Here is a 21,067-nt window from a genome sequence, read left to right as displayed (position 1 = left end):
ACGAAGAAAGCTGAATAAAATTAGGAAGTTTACCTTAACGTCGCCAAGCAACCCAAGGGCCATTATAGAAACTGTTGTTGTTATCTTCGACGTCGTAAAGGGAGAGGAGAGCTACGGATTGATTCCTACACGGTGGAGTTCTTTAACATGTACTCAAGTCTGTGCACACGGGTATTTTTCATATCACCCGCACCGAAATGCGGCTGCCGCGGCCGGCATTCGAACCCTACGACCTTGTTCTCAATAGCAGAACACCATATGATCCATGATGATGGCAGCTTTATTTGGTCAACGAAACATTCAGTTACATCAAGCCTGGTTCTGAGGAATTTTAGCTTACTCTTATACTTACTGTACCTACTGTAAAGCAGCCTACTGTACCTGAAAAAGCGAGAATATCACGTGTACTAAGGGCATTGGTATGCTATAGCTCAGCTACATTTGTACGTCTGGGGCGCTATAACGTAAAACTATTCCAATATGTTTCTATTCCAGTCTCCTGACGTCAAATTTGCGTAACCACTGACGCAAGCACCAGGCAGTCACCCACAGCGTTGTCTGTACAGACCAATCAAACACTCTCCTCGTTCATAGGAGGTCATTTTTGTTTGCTTGAAAAACGAATAACATTGCCTACAATGAGCGGCTTGTCGTATCTAATTGGCTGACAAGAGGCGAGGAGAACGCTCAAGTGGAGAGGGATCCGCTGGGGCAGAGCCCTGTGCACTGAAAATCGATAACCGGATGAAGAGGGTGGTGCCGGCGTCTGCGATTGGTCGGCTTTCCCTTACTTAGCTTGTGGTGGCTGGTCTAAAATCGCGGCTGCATGCAACGGAAGCTTAAGAATGACGCTAAAACTGACCCTCAGCAAAGAAGAGTTGGCAGAATGAGGTGGTAAACGTGCCGAAAGTGCTCGAAAACGTTACACGGCCACGCAAGAAGTATTATTATACGCAAATACACCCATGCTCTCCGGCAGGTGCGAGTATCCAGCGTCTCAGCGATCGGCGGCAGCCATCTTTTGTTCCTTTCGGAACGGGGCAGCCTGCGGCTATTCCGAAGAAAATTCAGCTTTGTTCGGCATATTAATGCATCTTTATCACGTACACGTCAATTTGACGCGGTGAGTTTGTGAGGTTTTGTGACGTCGCGTGACAGGCAGGTGAAGTGGGTGCAGCCCGAAAACTTTTTACCAATAGCCGAGGGCTAATGGCGAAAAGGGGTCGAATCAGAAATGACTGTTTTTCTTTTTTCTGTCAAATCATGCATAATCAGTGTGTACACATCATATCAGATGGGGAGCTATCGCGGTTTTCGTGACGTCACGTGACAGACCGGTGAAGTGGGGGTGGTCGAAAAAAGTTTTTGACCAATCGTGGAGGGCTGATAGCAGAATTGGAATAGAAAAGTTTCGAATAGTTTTACGTTATAGCGCCCCTGATGTGAAATAATTTTGAAAGTGTCTGCCGTATTTCAGACGCAAACAACTGAAATACAGGGATGACAGCAGCGCATATGTATATTACTCATGCGCATCAATATTTGCGTGTCTGGCCGACCACTGTAGATGTATTTGCGACGCTTGAGACAGATATATAGAGGCCTTTGCCGACATCAATAACAAAAATCATGTCGTGTGGCATACTCTTATAGCAAAACGCAGATATTTTTTTATGTTTCATCCTATCAGCCTTCATCGCTTGAGCGTCCCTGCCGCGATGTACCAAAGTAATATCACCCGGATTTAAGCTTTGGCAAGTTGTGCACGACGGTTTTACGCAGTTTAGGAATTAGGGATGGGTGAGGCACAAACGCTTGCACGCATCTACGAGCCTGCCTAAATAGGCTGTGAGAAAGAATATTAAAGGGAACCGAGTGGCTCCATACTTTTATTAAGTTACGACCATACGAAGTCCACAGCCAATGAATGCCAGGAAAATATAGGAAAAATTAACTGTTCTTTTGACTGAAATGCAGAAAAAAATAAGGAAAATGGAAATGCAAGCGGAGGAAAAGACAATTCCCCGCAGGTGGGAGCCGCACCCACGTCTTCTGCATTACGAGTGCGGTGCTCTACTAATTGACATACGGCGAAGGCTGTCTCCCCGTCCACTTTGTTGTATATTTGTGCGCTAGCGCTAAACCTGGGAGTGCCCGCGCATCTGACGGCCCTGGCAGAGGATGGAATATAAAACAACCTTTCAGTCTCAGGCTGAAACAAGCTAAACTGGCTAGTAAGACAAGACTTTATTCCACGTAACGCACACATTGTGATTTTAGTTGCTTTGCGAGAGTTTATAAAGAAAACAAATGAAGTTACGTTGTGGAGTTTAATGCCCCAACATTGAACAGCGGGGTGTGTTATAAAATGAAGTAAGCGATCACCATCTGCCACAAGCAATTACCCTTTCTACTCTGTCCAGCTAGCGCTTGTTGCCGATAGCCTTCCTGCACGATCGGGTGGCACGAATACGGACGTGAATAATCACTCGGGTATATGGTGGGCCTTCGCGTCAACATCGGCACTAATGCAGACCACGTGCGACTTGTGCCAGCCGTTGCCGGATGTCGCAGAGCCTCCGTAGGCCAAATAAAGTAGAACTCTAACAAAAAGTAGCCTGTATCACGCAGCGAATCTCCAAATACATGTGCGATGGCCAAAACAGTCGCTTTCGTGAATTACTTAATAGCACAAATGTCAAAACGGGTGCTTTATCGTTGAAGCACCACATCTGTAGCTAGCTCGCGAAGCCTTGTGACACAGATTATGGGACGTAGTAGGTGGTCCGCGCGACTGTGGCAATCAATCGCATCTCGGTACAGATAATATTGTTACGCGCGAAGGAGACCGTTTATAACCCTGACGGATGAAGGGGACCGTCTACTTTAGGTCGCGAAGGTGAGCGCAAGAGCGGTCAGCTGGTTTATCAACTGAGCGTCGTTCTCTTCTTCCTTCTTCCACTCGGGACCGCAAGCACGTTCACTGGTCTTCGTTTTCTTCATGCGTAACATTCCTCTCGTCGCAGACGAAGCCCGCCGGGCGAGTCAATCCATGTGTCTTGACGTGAACAATTTCAAGCGGGCGACATGGACCACTTGTGTCTTGGCAGCTCTTCTACCACTCGCCGTGAGGCGAGCTATGTTATACGTGACTTCCGTGAGTCTGCTAATAATCACAAACGGTCCATCGTAGGTGGCCAAAAGCTTTTGGCATAACCCGCGTTTCCGTACTGGAGTCCACAGCCAGACTAAATCACCAGGGCGATAGGTTACCGGACGGTGGCGAATGTCGTAGCGTACTTTTGATCTGTCCTGCGATGCCAAAGTGCGCAAACGAGCAATACGACGAGCTTCTTCGGCGAGGCAGAGAGTCTCGGCGACAGTGGAATTTTCGTGACTGCAGAAGGGGAAAACAGTGTCGATTGTGTACCGGGGTGGCCGTGCGTACAGCAGGAAGAAAGGGCTATAGCCGGTGGTCTCGTGCTTGGCGGTGTTGAATGCGTACGTGATAAAAGGCAGTACGTCATCCCAGTTCTTGTGGTCGGATGAAACGTACATAGATAGCATGTTTACAATAGTTCGGTTGGTACGCTCCGTAAGCCCATTCGTCTGTGGATGGTATGGTGTCGAGTGACGCAAGTGGGAATCACACAAACGAAGCAGCTCCTCTACGACGTCCGCTGTGAATTGTCGTCCACGGTCGCTGATGATCACGCGGGGCGGACCATGTCGCAGGATCACATATTGCAGCAGGAATGTTGAAACGTCAGTGGCAGTTGCGGAGGGCACGGCCGCCGTCTCGCAGTAGCGTGTGAGGTAGTCGACGCAAACAACTATCCAGCGGTTTCCCTTGGCTGATTTGGGAAATGGGCCTACGAAGTCAATGCCCACTTGTTGGAAAGGCGTGCTTGGAGGCGGGATCGGCTGCAGAAGACCTGCCGGAGCAGTAGATGGCCGTTTGTGGCGCTGACACTGCATGCAGCTGGCCACATACGTCTCAACAGATTGTCGCATTCCAGGCCAATAAAAGCGTTCCTGAATCCGGTAAAGCGTCCTCGCCGAACCCAGATGGCCAGACGTAGGGTCGTCGTGCATAGCACGCAGAATTGCTGTGCGAAGGCTCTCCGGCACCACTAGGAGAAAACGTGCGCCAGTGCTGGAAAAGTTCTTCTTATAGAGGAGTCCATCACGTACACAGAAATGGTTTGCTGTCGTCGAGGCGGTCGTAGCGGTGAAGAGCGGTGTTAATTTATCGTCTTTTCGCTGTTCGGTTTTGAAGCAGTCGAAGTCTGGAAAACGCGGCGACACAGAAGCCACGAGGTGATCGAAGTCGTCGGCGTCACAGTCCGTAGTACTAAGTGGCATACGCGAGAGACAGTCCGCATCAGCGTGTCGTCGACCACTCTTATAAGAGACGGTGAAGCTGTATTCTTGCAGTCGGAGCGCCCAGCGCGCAAGGCGGCCACAAGGGTCACGAAGATTCACAAGCCAACACAACGAGTGGTGGTCGGTGACCACTGTAAAGGGGCGTCCATACAGGTAAGAACGAAACCGCTGAACCGCAAATATTACCGCGAGGCATTCTTGTTCCGTCACAGTGTAATTCTGCTCGGGCCTACTTAATGAGCGGCTTGCATATGCGATCACGTGTTCGCGGTCACCGCAGCGTTGAACTAGGACGGCACCAATACCTATGCCACTGGCATCCGTATGGAGTTCTGTCGGAGCTGAAGGACTGAAGTGTTGAAGAACCGGTCGTGACGTCAGCAGGAACTTCAACTGACGAAAAGAAGAGTCGCACTCCGGAGTCCACTCAAAAGCCGTCGACTTGCCGGCCTCCCGCCATCAGCCGTGACCATCTTCGACATGCCAGAAGAAGGAGCCACTCCGAGGGCAGCGCCTAGCAGTCCGCTGCCATACTACCGAGTTCCACCCACCTTCGGAGGCAAAGCGGGGGCAGATGCCGACGAGTGGCTCGTCCACTACAAACGAGTGAGCAAATCCAACGGGTGGGATGCAACCGCTCAGCTCACCAACGTGGTGTTCTCCCTGACCGATACCGCCCTCGTGTGGTATGAGAACCACGAGGACGCGCTTACGACGTGGGACCATTTTGTTGACGAGTTAAAGGCGTGTTTTGGGGACGCAGTCGCCAAAAAAAAGCGTGCGGAGCAGACACTGTCGCAACGGGCGCAGCTACCAGGTGAGACATGCACAACATACATCGAAGAAGTGTTAAAGCTGCGCAAGAGCGGTCAGCTGGTTTATCAACTGAGCGTCGTTCTCTTCTTCCTTCTTCCACTCGGGACCGCAAGCACGTTCACTGGTCTTCGTTTTCTTCATGCGTAACAATATAATTAAATTTGTGCGTTAACGACCCGAATCTGTACAGTGGGATGTAAGGGACGCTATGGCGGAGTGACCTAGCTCAATTTTGGCTGCCTCGGTCGCTTTAAAGAGCGCACGCAAAACACGCCACGCGAGCGTTCTTTTTTTTTTTTTTCACGAGCGTTTTCTGGCGAAGCTTTTATTTCCTCTTCCCCCTACTTGCGGATACTGTCTTACCGAGTAGACAAAACTTAGGGCACTTAATTGGTATGTGGCACTCGGTTTGCGTCCAATCTTGGGCATTGCCCAAAAATGGGCATGGCATCGCCGCAGGTGCGATGTGCCCGTATAGACAAACACATAAGGCAAGAAGTTGAGTAGTCGGTAACAGAAGCAGATTATTGGGCAGAAAAGAAAAAAAAAATGAAGTGAACAATACGGGTCCAGCCCGCGCATTGAGTAAGGAGCGTCGAGCTGCAGAAAAGTGAAGTCGGCTGAAAAGAAGTGCGTATATAATTACATTCAAATCGCGTGTGCTTTTGAACAAACATTTCCGTAACTTTAAGTTTGCGTAACAATTGAACTACCATGTGCACGAAGGTGAAAGAAAGCTTCGCTTAACAACACTGTCGGGATTCAAAGATTTTTTCTTCTTTTGCAAGCAGTACTGATCGCAATAGAGCAGCCACGGCTGGGAATTGAATCCTCGACTTCAAGAACAGGTGAAGATGTCAGAGCACGGCAGGGGAAATCGTCGCGCAACGTATATGTACATGGCACTCTTTAATTTACCCAACGCCCGACGGAAAGATAACACGTGAAAGAGAACAAAACCTAGTAACTACACCTCGTACGAACTTGTTCCGCAGCAAGCCCCACGCAATGCTGCCTCGATGCACTCCTCTGTCTCTTATATAGCCTTTGTAGAAATCGGATTCAGTGCTACTAATCGAAGAATCAAGGTGTCATGAGTAGAGTTTGGCAAAACCGGAATGTTAGTAAAATGCTCACTTTCTCCGGTCGATACCTATGAAGACGATCTTACGTTAAGTTTGTACAAAGTTATGGAATAAGTTATGCCTTAAGTTTGTTTTCCAAGAACTTTTGCAAATTAAAGTTATATGGCCATTGCGTTTGAATTTGTGTGATATGCAAGTTTAACGCCATTGTGATGAAAACCACAGCGATGTTCCCTCGCAATTCGATTTTCTTTCTGTTGTATTGGCAGCGCGCACTGTGTTGGTGATCAATGCAATTTTCTTGTTTTGCGCTGCGCTTTCCTGCAGTCTTTCTAGCGTTAGTAATGATCTCCAGCGCCTTCGGAGCGCATAAACTGGTTGCTCTCTGTAAACGCTTCCGGTAACTTCCGCCTGGAAAATACAATATTGCGCCCCGAAATTTCAGAATGGATATTTTTAAAGATCTTGGTGGCCCCAAAAGGAATCTTTGTCTGGCAATCGGCAGCTTAGTTAAAGAATCTGGGCGCAACATTTTCTTTTTCTCTGTTTCCCCAACCAACCTTCAACACATTTTACCTAAGAAAAATGATACGCTTGTAAGTTGTAAGTGAACATCTTCATTTGGATTTTCAACCATTCTGCTTGTATTCTTAATCGTTTTTAGCCTGCCAGACTTCGGCTGGTTTGGGTTCCTATAATTTTTATTCAGATTTTTTTTCAGTGGTGGGGAATCAGTAAAATGAAGTGTCGATATACGATGTATTTACTGGATCACTCTTGCTTTTATACTTTTTGTGTTTCCTATTTGCAGTTTGTTTTCATGGAATCTTCTGTATTTGCTATTTACGATTCTAAGCGCCTCATACTATCTTTTTACTATGTTTATTACTGTTTTTACCGTATTTTCGAATTTGTTACTTTCACATGGAACTGAGCCCCCCCCCCACCCCTTTGTGTAACGGGCCTTTAAGGAGAAAATAAACGAAATGACATTACTCGCCCGATTCAAGAGGCAAATATTATACACCACTGGTTCGGCTAGGCGTGTAACATGTTCAGCAGTTAGTGGCTCTTTCAAACTAATCGCCAGCCAAGACTTACCCCAGGCCATTACGTCATAAAGATGGCTGCCTACCTTTGCTTATAGCACGAGGCTTTTGATTATGTTCGTAATGAGTCTTTTATCGTCGCGCTGAAAAAAAAAACCTATGCGACAGAATACTGCGGCGACGAATTGAAGTGGTTCGACGAGAAATCGCAAAAAAGTGTTCTTTTTTATTTGGTCCATACGCCTGGCGCTTGCTAGCAACACCATAGATTATTTATTTACAAACATGAAGCATGTCTATACAACGAGGCAACCTGGTAATATTGGCAGTAATATTGATGCATGAGAGTTGATGATGATGATATGTGGTTCTTTGTGGCGCAAGGGGCAAGTATGGCCAAAATAAGCCAGGCTAGTGCTAAATGATTTCGCGATGTAGCGATGAATTACGATGTAACGTGGCTGTAAAGAGGCCTTAAAAGCAGTCACTGTAAACTGCGTAAAATGTATTTGTAATAAGATAGTGGCAACGGCTAATGAAGTGAATGAGCACAACAGGGACATTGTGGAAGGAGGATATGAGCTACTACTACTAAAGTATGTGCTACGAATTTATTGTACTAATAACATGCAAGACATCCAAGAATCCTAAAACTGGTTTGGTGTAAAAAAACGGTTCTGCGCCAAAAAACATTACAGAATGGAGAGGAATGTGTTGACGATATGGTATGCTAGAGGAGAAAGTTTCTTTCTCTCAGCCTCGGCTTCCTGACACTCCAGGAGACCTGGAGGACGGTCAGCCTTTCACCACGACTACCAAAGGTTGGAGGCTCATTTCCACTCAGTAAAAAATTATCGGTGCCATAAATGTGTCCGACACGCCGTGGTTGCTCAGTGGCTACTGTGTTGGGCTGCTGAGCACGACGTCGCAGGATCGAAACCCGGCCACGGCGGCCGCATTTCGATGGGGGCGAAATGCGAAAACACCCGTGTACTTAGATTTAGGTGCACGTTAAAGATCCCCAGGTGGTAGAAATTTTCAGAGTCTTCCACTACGGCGTACCTCATAATCAGAAAGTGGTTTTGGCACGTAAAACCCCATTTTTTTAAGTAAGTGTGTCCTACCCTGAGTCGGCAGAATTGACATCAGTTCGTCTTGTTTTCCTTTTGGTGAGTCAGAAACCTAACTGTGCCTTAATCGCGTGAAGCTTATTATTTGTCTCAGCGTCCCACAAGAGTTGCCGGTGGCTTTGCAGTTTCTTTCGTAAGTAAGGCTTCATATCTGTGGCAGGGACAGCAGCGGTAGGAGTAGGTTGCTATGTAATTGATGTGGCCACTTGGTCTGCTAGCACATTACCCTCGATGCCTCTATGGCCAGGCACCAAGCATATGATGGCATGCTGGTTTGATACTAGGGCGAATCAGGAAGTCCTTGCCCCTGTTTTTATTAGCCAAAATAAGGTACGTACAAGTAATCACAAATATACATACTATTCGACGTATCTTGACACTATTTTTCCACGTAGTTCCCACAGCGGTTCAGGTATTTGTCCCATCGCAGCACTAAATTTGAGATGCCCCTGTGGTAGAATTCGTCAGGTTGACTGTGTAACCACCGTCGGGCTGCTGTCTTGACTTCATCGTGGCATGTGAACCGCTGTCCTGCCAAGAACTACTTCAGCGGACCGAAAACGTGTAAATCAGTAGAGGCGAGGTCCGGACAGTATAGTGGGTGGTCCAGACTCTCCCACTGATATGATCGGAGCTTGTCGGTGGTTCTGATTGCCACACTTTGTCGCTCGTACGCCGTGGACGTGTGAAGCACAACCGCCATTTTCGACAATTGACAGAAGCGCCGTGCCACGGACCTACCAGCAGATAACGCCAGGCCGGTTGCAGAAGGGTCCACCGCTAGGAATGGATATACAGACTTCGCATTTACAGCCGTAATTTGGCTAAATAAGGTAGGGGCAAGGACGTTTTGATACGTGGTCATATATAAACGCTCTACACAAAACGGAATAGAGCTAGAGTAGAAAATAGAATAGAGTCCAGGGTTATTGTGTTTAAAGGGTGACTTCAAGGCTTTTACGACGTTTTGGGAGTCTGTAAATCTTACTGATTTTTGAAGATTTGGTTTCCTTATATGCTTCACAGCCGACATTAGTGCATGGGCCTCAGCTGTAAAGATAATTGTTTCCATGTGAAGTACATCGGATTCCGAGAAGTATGAACCAATGGCTGCATAAGACACCCCGACATGTGACTATAAGCGTCTCTGCAAAAGTCTGTGCACGAGTACTTGTACGAGAGTATTAGGAAATGCGTTCCAATGAGAGCCTCTGGCGCGTGCTTAGTGACCTCTACAAAGGGGTGTGTGACACTCTATGAGCTGCCACTGCCATGGTGGCAAAATTTCGCTGGAGCCATAGGACAATGTTCAAGCGCAGGAACACCCATTTCCTCACTAAGGTTGTGCACACAGAAATAGAACGGCCTTGTCGCTGCAGGCCGGTTATGGAAGAGTGTGGCAGCGGGCATATCATTTATGGTTGAATGAGACGGATGTTCACAGTTTGAATTTATTTTCAGGAAATATGTAAAACTTGTATACGATCTCTGAAGATGGAACGACCACACGTTTGCTGCTGCATAAAGTCATAATGGGATCAAAGTTGGGTTGGGAGGATAAATATTGCATACTGTGAGGAACAACAACAACAAAAACATATAAAAGCAGCTTTGTAAGTTTTATACAAGCTCTAGCTAGAAAGGTAAACTCACCTTTTCTCACATGGACCCTTTTAAAGTATTCTTGTCGTAACATTCCCCTAATCACTTAAATACGAAACGACACCTAGCGGTTAAAGGAAGCTAAATATAGTAGTTATCTACTAGATTCATATAGCTCAGCTGGGAGGCTAAAAACGCCATACAAATGCTATACCCCAGCGCAGTGCCAAAAAACCGCCCGCACTCCATACTACGTTTAGCGGTCGGCCCTTGCATGGGTGCTGGTGGTTAAGAGTGGCGGAATAGGCAGTAAAGAAAGCACTGGCTAATAATGACCCCGCATTGCCTACGTAGAGCGTTGGCAATATAGCGCTTAAATCTCGCTAATATGGCAGGATTTCTGCCTCACTTCCTCTTACAGCAGAACTTTCCATGCTGACTCTGTGGCTGCATGAAGTTTCAAAAGGCTCTGCGATATACGCGCACGGTGGGGCGATATAAAACAGCCAGTAAAAGGAGGAGTGCAACAGTCATGCCACGCCAGCTCAGTGCTTATGACACCTTACTGTTGAGCACATGCATGGTCACGGTATAGATTTTCAGATGCAGATGCCGCGTACGGATGGGCGTGGAATTTAAGCAAAGAGAGAAAAATACGAAATAAACTCAAGATATTTGACTTCTACGTGAAACAAACTGAGTGATCGCTGAGGCTCTGCGTGGTACATGAACACAGCAACTATAGCGGTAAAGCAATGTCCAAGTAAGAAGTGATCGGAGACAGCCCCAGTCTATGGGACTACACATCCGCAGCGTTAGTTGATTGTTTCGAAGGCCCTTGGAGACTGTCCGCTTGACGCTTCTTATGGTGCGAGTTAGGTCACTCGGTCTGCTGAACTGTTTGCGGTCTATGAAATGCTTCCTCAAGAGCGAGTCCTACCATGTTGCCGGGAAGCAATGCTAAGGCTCGACTAGGGAGAACTCACGTGATTTACCAGTTATTGCACTAGACGCAGTTTCCTGCGGAAGGCGCCATGCCCGATTGTCACGTATCGTCGAACTACGTAAAATATCTTGAAGGGACAGCGCAAGTCGACCAAGACAAAACGCAGGAAAGACACAGATCAGCGCTTTTTGTCTTAGTTGTCTGGCGCTGCCCCTTTATGACGTTCAACCAGTACCAACTTGCCCAAATGTGGATTCTTCTACTTGAAAGACACGTATCCCTCACAAGTGATTTCCTGTTTTTCATGTTTCCTCTGGATGGAGCCACGCCAAGATGTTACGCCGCGGAACCAGAGGCTGAAGTTCAGCGCCACGAAGTGCTCACGTTATTTCTCCACGAAGCATGTGCTGCCGTCAAGAAAAAAAAAAGGAAAGATGTGGTCGTTTGATAGTTGAAGCGTAGAGTTTTGTTTGCCCCTTTCGCCAGTTTTCGTGTTTGGCGGTAGGTGGTTGGATGTCGGACTCTCACAGTCGATACGAAGGCGCCGATTCAAAGGACGTGTGCTCTTGCGAAACCAAGTTTCGGGGCGCATTTTTCGCTGAACGCCAACTACTATAGCTCTTTGAGGTGCAGGTAAAACAAGGGCACAGCCCTGCTCTTCTCACGCCGCCTTCTTACCCAATGGCGGCAGCGGGAGAGGAATCCGGCGAGAGAGCAGGATGGCAGTCGCTTCCCACGCCGGTACATGTTGTTGTATCTCGAGACAATATACATGGAAAATCGGCTAATATGTATAGCCATCTCTACAGTCGCTGCATGTGCGCGGTCTAACGGCTCTGTTATCTACGGAATTACGCAATGAAACACAAAGTGCTAGCTAGGACAGGATCTGCTAATACACCGGCCTGGTTATTTAAAACGGGGCGAATCAATTCTCCGAACTGTACGGCATGCAACGAGACAGGAGACATTGAGCACTTTTTGTGGTCCTGCCAGCAATTCCAAGATGAAAGAGACACTCTCCTGAAAAATCTGCAAAACAAGGACCTTCCGCATGCGCGCCTGCAAGACCTTATATTTCCCGAGGGGTCAGTTATAGCCCGCAAAGAAACTTCACGTCTCCTCATCGATTTCTTAAGAGAGACCGGTTTGATGGACATATGGTGAAATCCTTCAGCGGTATTGTGCGAGACGCTCGGGCGGAGCAATTGCCGGCCTTGTTCGCCAGGCTAAACCCGCCTGTTGCTACACTTCACCACCACCACCACCACCGCTAGCTAAGTAGTCTTACTGCAACAAACATACTCCTTCAAGCGCATCATTCCTTTAATAAAGTGAATAGCTTTATAGAAGGTTTCTGCTATTCACTCAAATGGGAAAGCACGGTCGATGGTTTCACCGCATTTTTTAGCAAGTGCTGTCCTACTATTAAGCAATCAAGGGTGTCTCGAGGCACCCTACAGAAATCTGAAATCGAAACAAACATTAAGGTTCTTCCGGCGCTCTAGGCGACCAGGGCTGATCGCCAAGGGTGCACAAGCGTTTGATCACGCTCGGGTGTTTGTGCGCATCAGAGAGGGGCTCAACTATGTAGGAAATTGACAAACAAACGGTTAAACCCAGCCGTCGAAGAGGCGCACACAAGAAGAGAGAAAAAGACAACCACACACGCTGGGACTAGCAACAGAGTTTAAGGAAACACTTGGGTCAAAAAGAAAAGAAAATCAACTCATACATGTGCCATACAAAACCAAGGCAGTGAATAAAAAACATGAAGATCAGGTTTTGACGGCGCATGCGCGTGTTGATTTTCTTTTCTTTTCTACCCAAATGTTTCCTTAAACTCTGTGGCTAGTCCTAGCGTGTGTGGTTGTATTTTTCTCTCTTTTGTACGCGTCTTCGAAGGCTGGGTTTCGTCGTTTGTTTGTCAAGCTATGTACCAACAGGCCCAGCACCAGAATCTTCTATGTAGTAAATGAACCAGGACGCAGCGTCACGTTATAAAACTGTAGCCCACCAACGTTCGTCCAGCACGTCTCATTGTCACGGTGAGTGCTTGTGTCTCGCACCGCGCCCGGCGTTTTGCGCGCACTCTTTGAACAGGCGGCAGGGAGCCGCAGCCATACTCGCACTTTGCAACAAAGATAACTGCGGACGCTGCAAGAAACGAGCGAGGTTGCGCAAGCATATTGGGAGAAGGGCGCACTGAGCGGTTCGCAGAGCAACCGAACACGTACGCATCGATCAAAACCTTTACCAGGAACCAAACGTACTGTGCCAATGCAGCCGACACTTAGATGTCATGTGATGGGCCAACATTTGGAAACAAAGGGAAGAGAAAAGGCGAAGGAAACGGCTTTACGGGGAATAGGCTTGCGCAGGCCAGCAGCGTGGCGTTATACTTTCTCCTAGTTATTTTACTTCCTCCACGGTTTCAGTCGTTTCAAGGTGCGACCTGCCGTGAGTGAGGAGAGCGTATGCTCGTATATGGCCCTTGAGGCCATCTCAATCCAAGCCGCTGGCATGGCGAACCATGCATCTGTGTGTTATCAAGCGACGGGTCTGCGTTAGTGGTTAAGCCTCCATCCCTCGAGATCGAGAGCAAGCCAAGCCTCTTGGAGACCGGTGAAATTATGTCAGAACATTGCTACCAAGATAAGATGAAGCGAAAGCCTATACATTATTTACTTCAAGATGGAAAACAAGTCAAGATAAAAAAACGCGGCAGGCACAGCTTGGCCCTAGCCATAAGTGGGTAGGCTGGGACATGCCAGATCATTCAGGACCATGACGCTGTTTCCGTTGCGTACCAATAACTGAAAGTCTGTGGAACATTAAGTCACAAACCACTGCTTCTGCGGTAAAGAGCTCGCGTATTCAGCTTTAGGTGCGCCTTGAATACTCCAGACGATCGAAATGACTTCACAGTCACAACTTTTGCGTGTCGCATGGTCCGTGAGTTGGTTTGGGACGTTGAACTATAGACAATTTAATTTTAATGCAACAGCCGTTTCGTGCAGCAGTAACCCACGACTCATGACTGATTGCCGATTGGCTCATGATATTACAGTTGCACTCTGTTATATACTCTCTTGAAAAGATAGTGTTTGCGAAATTCAGTCACACTTGTTATCATCATCATCTTTTGTAATTTTTCTTTTAAGTCCTTTCCTTTTGTCTCCTGTGCAGAATGGCAGGCCAGAGTGTACTAGCGTAGGCCGACCTCTCTGGTTTTTCTCTAATAGATTATCTCTGCCTCAGACATACCCTTCTGTGATAATAATTTCATCTCTTTTTCATGCAATTATATGTTGTTACAAATAAAACTTACATTTGTGATACCTTGCGGAAGCGTTCATGAGGGACCAAATCATTGAGTCACCCATATGAGGACACGGGCCTAGTTCCGCTTACACTTGATCGACTGATGCACGGATATGCAGTGGAAAGCAGTCATGACATTTTGTAATGGTTGCATGGCTTTTATTTTCTGTTTATATAGATTGGTCCACGAACTATTTGCGGCCGCAGTGGCTCGAAGACTCGGTTCATATGTAGTCTCTCTCTCTCTCCCTCTCACTGTTTCAGTTGCGCACGCCGGCCGCACTAGTGCGCGATAAAGTGTACAGAGAGATCAAGGGTCGATCTTGTGCACTTAAATCATTATATCTGAGCTACAGGAGCGAGCGCATTCACCTGCCCAGAATATCGACGATGACAGGTGCACTATAAGTGCGCCTGAGAAGCAGATTAAGCGCTGCGGCCGACAGCAAGTGGTGACAAGTTACGTGGTCCCCCGTCAATGTCGCGACCGTGGCTGTGCTGTCAGGCGATTCGAGGAAGGCAAACACAAGTGCTTGATACGAGTCTCAGACGACGAAATTCATTGGACGGGCTCAACTCAGGCTTAATAGCGCGACATGTCAACGCAAGGCTGATAAGGGAGGTTCCCGGGAGTGACTGAAGGCGCAGTACAACGCGAAGACCCGAGTAGTGGCGCGAGGCTTCAAAGTACGCTGGACAAGAGCGACATAGCAAGCGCCGAACGCGAGGTCATGCGTATGCGTTGCGCCAGAGGGCCGCTGAGTGCTTTCAAGCGGTAAAGGCCGTGCAACAACTACAGCGCGAGGCCTACAAGTGAGCCGACACCACCGAGAGTTACAATGCGAGCACTCATTAGTCGTTGATCGAATTTAACGATATTTCTTCGATAGTAAGCATACTCATAGTTATTCGGTGATCAGTCATAGCTCTTCCTTAGTAAATTAATACTTGTTCGTGTAAGCAATGTTCTTATACTCATTAAGCAAATATGTGCGTGCTTGACCTATACATATTTTCTGTATTGGACAAGGTACTATAGTACCTTGTCCAATAGCCACATAGGCGATTGGTGTAAGTATTAATGCGTTAGCATAAGGAATATTGAAGTGGAAGAAAAGTGCATGTGCGCGATGTGTTGGAAGCGGAACCGACCTTGAAAAAGGTCGGTTTATGACCGAAACTGTTGGGAAAATAAACGAATGACAACCGCGAAGTTGTGCTTCACACACACACACACACACACACACACACACAGAGAGAGAGAGAGAGAGAGAGAGAGAGAGAGAGAACGTGTGTCGAGTGAACTCCTGAACAACACTTCGCAATGTGGTGAACGCGGTTTAAATCATGGATTCGTGAGCTCAAAGAAGTGCAACATAATGCTATCGCACATCTCTCGCATTTACCGCTAAATCCCCACTGAATTGTTTCGCGATCCATTTCCTGAATTGTTTATATAAAGCCAATTTTTAATTGACTGATTTAAAGAGAAGTCAATGGTGATTTAGCAGAATATGCGAGAAAAATAGGTTAGCATTACGTCATACCTCTTTGAAGTCCCGGATCTATGAATTAAACCGTGGTCACCATATTGCAAAGTGTTGTTCAGCAGCTCACTAGGCATAAAATCCTGCCTTTTCTAGGCACGATGTGCCTCGGATGGTGATCCGGAGCAGACACAAACACTTTTCTTTACACTTACGACACTCAATAAAGAATGACGCTTTCGTTCATGGCAGTTAACCTTCCGAAGCAAGACTGGGGCATGAGAGACGCCGTAACGGAGGGCTACTGATTAATTTTAACATCCTAGGTTTTTTGTTAACGTGCTTCTAAGCCTAAGCCCCAAGTAAACGAGCGTTTTTGCATCCCGCTTCAGAACGAGGCCAGCACTGCCGGTAATCCAACTTGCGGCCGTGTGCTCAGCTGGAAACCGCCATAGCCATGAGTTACCACGGCTGGCTACTGTGATCATTACATATAAAACCCCGGGTACCACGTGGTGCACACTACGCTATACGTGTGCTAGAAGAGATAGCTGAAAACCGAGCTTGGGGTTTGTTGACGACCTCTGCCAGCCGGCGAGTTGCCAGCGGAGTTTATGTGCAGGAGTGTTTGTCGGACACAGAAGCAGTCCATGTCGCAGAAACTGCTCGAGGTTGCCCTGGGACGATAGCTTTGTCGCCACAAAGGATAATCTTCCTTCTCCCGAATATTTGTAAATCCGTGCCCTTCACACAAGCAAAGCTGCTCCTTTAAAGTGGGCATAGGGTGCGCCTTGATCAGAAATCGAGTCATCAATGTGCTCGAGCAGCTGAACAATGTTAAAAGCGCTGTCGAAATCCACGCTCCAGCTACGGTCGCCTCTGAATAACGAGAAGCGATCTCGAAATTATGCATTTGCGACCTGCATGCGCCAGAAGTGATAACGGAGCCGGAAATACATCACTGCTGTCAGGTTTTAGACATAATCGTTTCTTACTCTGTTGCTGACATTGACATGACCTGCGCTATAAACACGAGCACGAAGCACGGTTTGAGCATAGAAAGAAAACTGATGTATTGCTACAAAACTTCGGCAGGAGCCATCAATGCTATAATTAAATTCTCCATTCCAAGCGGGCCATTTTTTAGCCATTATGTGTAATAGTTTTTATTTATTTTGGTGTTAACATCGCGATTCACCATAATTCGGCGGTAATTGACTTCAGAAGAATTCAAGCGCAAGCCGATGAAATTTGGTCCGGCTACTTTGAGGGACTAGTACTGCTAGCACAAATAATTATGGTGTCGCTGATTTGACGCATCACCTATTCATTAGCCCACATGATGGGCTGTGGAACATTCACTGTATATTGTCTTGTCCAGTGCTTCATTTCAATTTTCAATGTATACGCTGAAAGCTTCAAAGCGCACTGAGCGTTTATATGAAGGGACTGCTGTACTATATAGCTAAAGTTATATGTGCCCTTCCTGCCTCCTTACTTTTCTTTTTTTTTCGGTCATGAAGTGTTTTCTTTTTCTACAAGCGCTTTAAATGTCACAAATGGTTTGACTATAGCTTTTCTACTGCGAGGACACCGTCTACGTTCGTCGGAGTCAGTGAGCGGTCACGTACGCTGTGACTATGAGACTTTTCGTTAAGGTTTTGTCGATAAGTCTATAAGTCCTGCCGAAACACTGCGTGGGGTCTCGGATCTGGTTACGGCTATACTAGCGTAGACTGAAATAATGTGAACCCAGCATTTGAGCGTTCTCACCAACAAAACGGTGCATCAGAGTGAGCAGTCGTATATAAGAGCCGACTAGTTAATGGCCATACCGTGCGTGTGTTCTAAAGTGATTGCGCAAAAAAGAGAGAATAATAACAATAATAATAATGCTAAATTCCCTGATATACTAAAAAAGCACAAGAAGATGGGAGTATGCTGCCAGTGGTACACCCTATTGGTTCTCACGGCAAAACAACCGATGGCACTCAGGCTTCAATTACACGCAACTACCAAGAAAAGAAATTACTAGTCGCCTGTTCTCAGGCAAAAGATCGCTTCACTGTGTCTCAATCTTTCGTAATATATATTACTATAGACTACTCACCGCTACAAGCTGACTACTTTTGATATGTTCACGTCAAGAACAAAAGCCAAAACAAACCAAACCAGACATTACGACTACTTTCGATGCCAGCAGCGCAGCGAGCGATGATAACATAGAAGTGCATCGTCTTTTCTTGACACATGTCCCGCTCGTGGCAGAGTATTTCTCACTGGTAAGAAAAATCATCAATAGCTGAAACTCCTTTTATAAACACTTTATGAATTAAACTGAAAAGAAGTAGCAAATGAATTCATATTAATGATTGACATAGTCTCATAAATTTGCGGGTTATAACAGACCTGTGCCTAACATCTACACAGCGATGTAGGCGCCGAGTACTAATTAACGCAGTGCCCTTCATATGTAGAGGAGGCCATATACGAATTGTAGGTGTGATGCCATCTTGCTGGTGCAATGTAGACGTAGCAGCGCCTGCTATGCGACTACACGGGAACAGGCTAACACATGCAATACAAGGAAGTTATTTCGCACACAAAGTCAGCATTGAGGAAGGCTGTAAAACTGAAAGCTGCAAAAGCCTCTCGCATTCCGTGTACACTACAAGGAAATACGAAGCTCTTCTGCTCTTCATTCAGCTTGTTCCAGCAACTTTCTAATGGTGTTCCCACAAGGATTAGCTTATCTTCTGGCAAATACGGGCCCCCGAAGAAGTGTACAGCCTAAACGAACGCTGAAAACTTCGACATGATTCCTTACTGCTACTTACTACTTACTACTGCTTACTTACTGCTTACTAGTACTTACTGCTTGGCAAGAAACGTACCCGCGGTACGTTTCTTGCCAAACTGCGGCTAACGTTCATCCAAGGCATGGTAATTTTACAGCCACTCACAAGGTTAAGTAGATTCGCTGTGCAATACAATGAATTTAAGGCAGCCAGTTGTAAGGAATAGCACATTCCTCGCCGTACAAGGATGAAATAATATATTCGGACACTTTCCCGACTCGAGACGCGCCAGAGCCCGGCAAAAGGCACGCGGCCGTCACTGAGTGCGAGACGGTCAATTAAGCGGGTAACGAACTGCAGCTACGCCAAGTTCAAGGCTCGGTGGCGGCACTATCCACGCGGTCCATTCGCGATAGCAACATTCAGCGGTACAGTTCCCGGGCGGCGTGTGACTCAATAAATTGCATTAGGCTGCAATGGACGCGCTGGCAGAAAAAGACAGGCACCCTACGTACGTGCCTAAATTAGAGAATAGGCTTCGCGGCTTTAAAACTCTCCTCACACCCGCCTTGTCCGAGCGCTTCAGAAAACCACTGGCTGTATACGCAACACCAAGTCGAGCGAAAGCTACGAAGTTTATTCACTATAGTCAACAAATACTTGCACGCCGTTTAAATTGGACATTGCAAAGCAAGAAATATTGCAAGTAGGACAGTATGGCAAAATCTTCAAGCGGCGAAATCTTCACGTGATGAAAAAAAGTCCGCACTTGAGAGCCATGGTCAAGCGTTCTAGAAACATTTTCCAGCGCTCAAATAGGACGATTACTGTTCATCAACAATGTTGTTTGCAACTTCGATCCCAGGCTACTACTATACAAACTATTAGTTTCTTGTACTTAAAAGTATTGGTGTAATTCCGCTCCAGGAATTCAATGCGAGAGATGCCGACTTACTCCTCGTTTTAATATCAAGCCTGCCCGTGACTAACGGGATGTCGAGTCTACATTAATGCGCAACCTTGAAGTTATATTTAGGTGCACGAAAAGAGCAGCTGCCCTAGACGATGGCTCGAAAGTGTGCAGGAATGCAGTACGGCACTCTGCCATCTTACTCCTTCTCGTGCTTGTGCATTAATACGAGCTGCCATGCCGCTAAGGCTAGCTGTGAACCGGTTTTTCAATGTGCTTGCACAAGCAGATAACTAGATAACTAGGCGGTCCACGCCCTAATGTCGTTCATCCCTTGCCTCAAACTACGACTTGAGGACCTGCGGTTATCAAAGCAAACAGATTTTAGCTGACATACGACAGTACTGAGGCGCGCGGCAGAGCTGACTCAACACTTTCGAAGCCAACAGAGACCAGGAAGCATGGCGTCAGCTGTTTTCAAGCGAGTGGTGGCCACCTATCTTAACGTCCGCCTTCTGGCTTAGGCTGCAGCTCGCCGAGTGTCATGCAGGAGCAAACGATACTGGCATTTTTACGGACGGTGGTGGTAAACGGCCCAAGGCTTACACAACGGCGCGTGGCAGTGAGACATGAGTGCGCATCAGTGATAACCGCGACATACGAGATGCTCAGCAACTACCTACCTTCTCTTTCGCCGGAAACTTGCCTCCGAACGTGTGTCCTGGGCACTGCACTAGCCGCTGCCGGCTCGAACGCGCACAGCAACACTACCGCACACAGCGTGACAGCCAAGGCGAGCACCGAACCACGGCATCCGATTCGCACAGGCAGGCACAACGAAAGCTGTCGAACGGAGCCGCCGGGCGTACCTCGCGCACACATATCGTCCTTGCGCTCGAACGTCGATTTCACCACCCACACGAATCACCGTTCACAAAATAAAAACGAAGTCCTAGCTCTCTCGCGCGCGCTTTCGTCCTGTGGGTGGCCCAAGCTTGTTTCCTCTTCAGGTGAGAAACGATGGTTCTCACTTCCCACTCGACTCTCTCTTCGCGATCCGCGGTCACGTCATCGGCCACAGCCGCGTCGCGACGACGACCAGGCTGTGCTCGGCAGTTCTCGCTGGCAGGCGTCTTACGGCATGGCACATGGGCGAACCGGTGTGCCCGGCGGAGCGGTGACGACGACTGAGAAGCGCGAGCGCGGGAGCATTCTGCGGTCGCCGGCGGGGGTTCTTCCTTTCTCGAGAGCAAGCAGACGAGAGAACGCTATAGGTGTCTGTGCGTGCGCGCGCGCGCGAGGGCAACCGTTGCCACACGCCCTCGCCCTCTCCGCGACCCTCTGTGTCGCGGCGACTCTCCCACCTTGAGCACATCGCGCTCTTGTGCTGTTGGCTCACGCTCAGGCGCCTAGATAAGTTATCGGCGCTTGCAGGTACGTGCGAGCGCAACCTCGCGTGTTCCCTCTTTCGTTGAACGGCTTCGTTCGCGATCAGTACGGACGGCAGCATGGTCGTGTGTTTAAACGAAGCTTC

General features: G+C 47.6%; 1 protein-coding gene across 3 annotated transcripts in view; it reads right to left on the bottom strand.

Moving 5' to 3' along the window:
- Nucleotides 1–20,808, bottom strand: part of LOC142572637 (uncharacterized) — a 120,151-nt gene extending 99,343 nt beyond the window's left edge. For 2 of the 3 annotated variants that reach the window (XM_075681890.1, XM_075681892.1), the window contains exon 1: nucleotides 20,217–20,808. In XM_075681890.1, coding sequence (XP_075538005.1) covers nucleotides 20,217–20,415 — 199 coding nt within the window. In that variant the 5' untranslated portion in view covers nucleotides 20,416–20,808. The remainder of the gene's footprint in view (nucleotides 1–20,216) is intronic. The other variant, XM_075681891.1, reaches the window with a different exon arrangement.
- Nucleotides 20,809–21,067: the final 259 nt, after the last annotated feature.

Source organism: Dermacentor variabilis, chromosome 2, assembly GCF_050947875.1.
Source record: "Dermacentor variabilis isolate Ectoservices chromosome 2, ASM5094787v1, whole genome shotgun sequence".
Taxonomy (NCBI): domain Eukaryota; kingdom Metazoa; phylum Arthropoda; class Arachnida; order Ixodida; family Ixodidae; genus Dermacentor; species Dermacentor variabilis.
The sequence above is the reverse complement of the archived record's forward strand: the minus strand, read 5'-3'. Positions and strand labels throughout refer to the sequence as shown.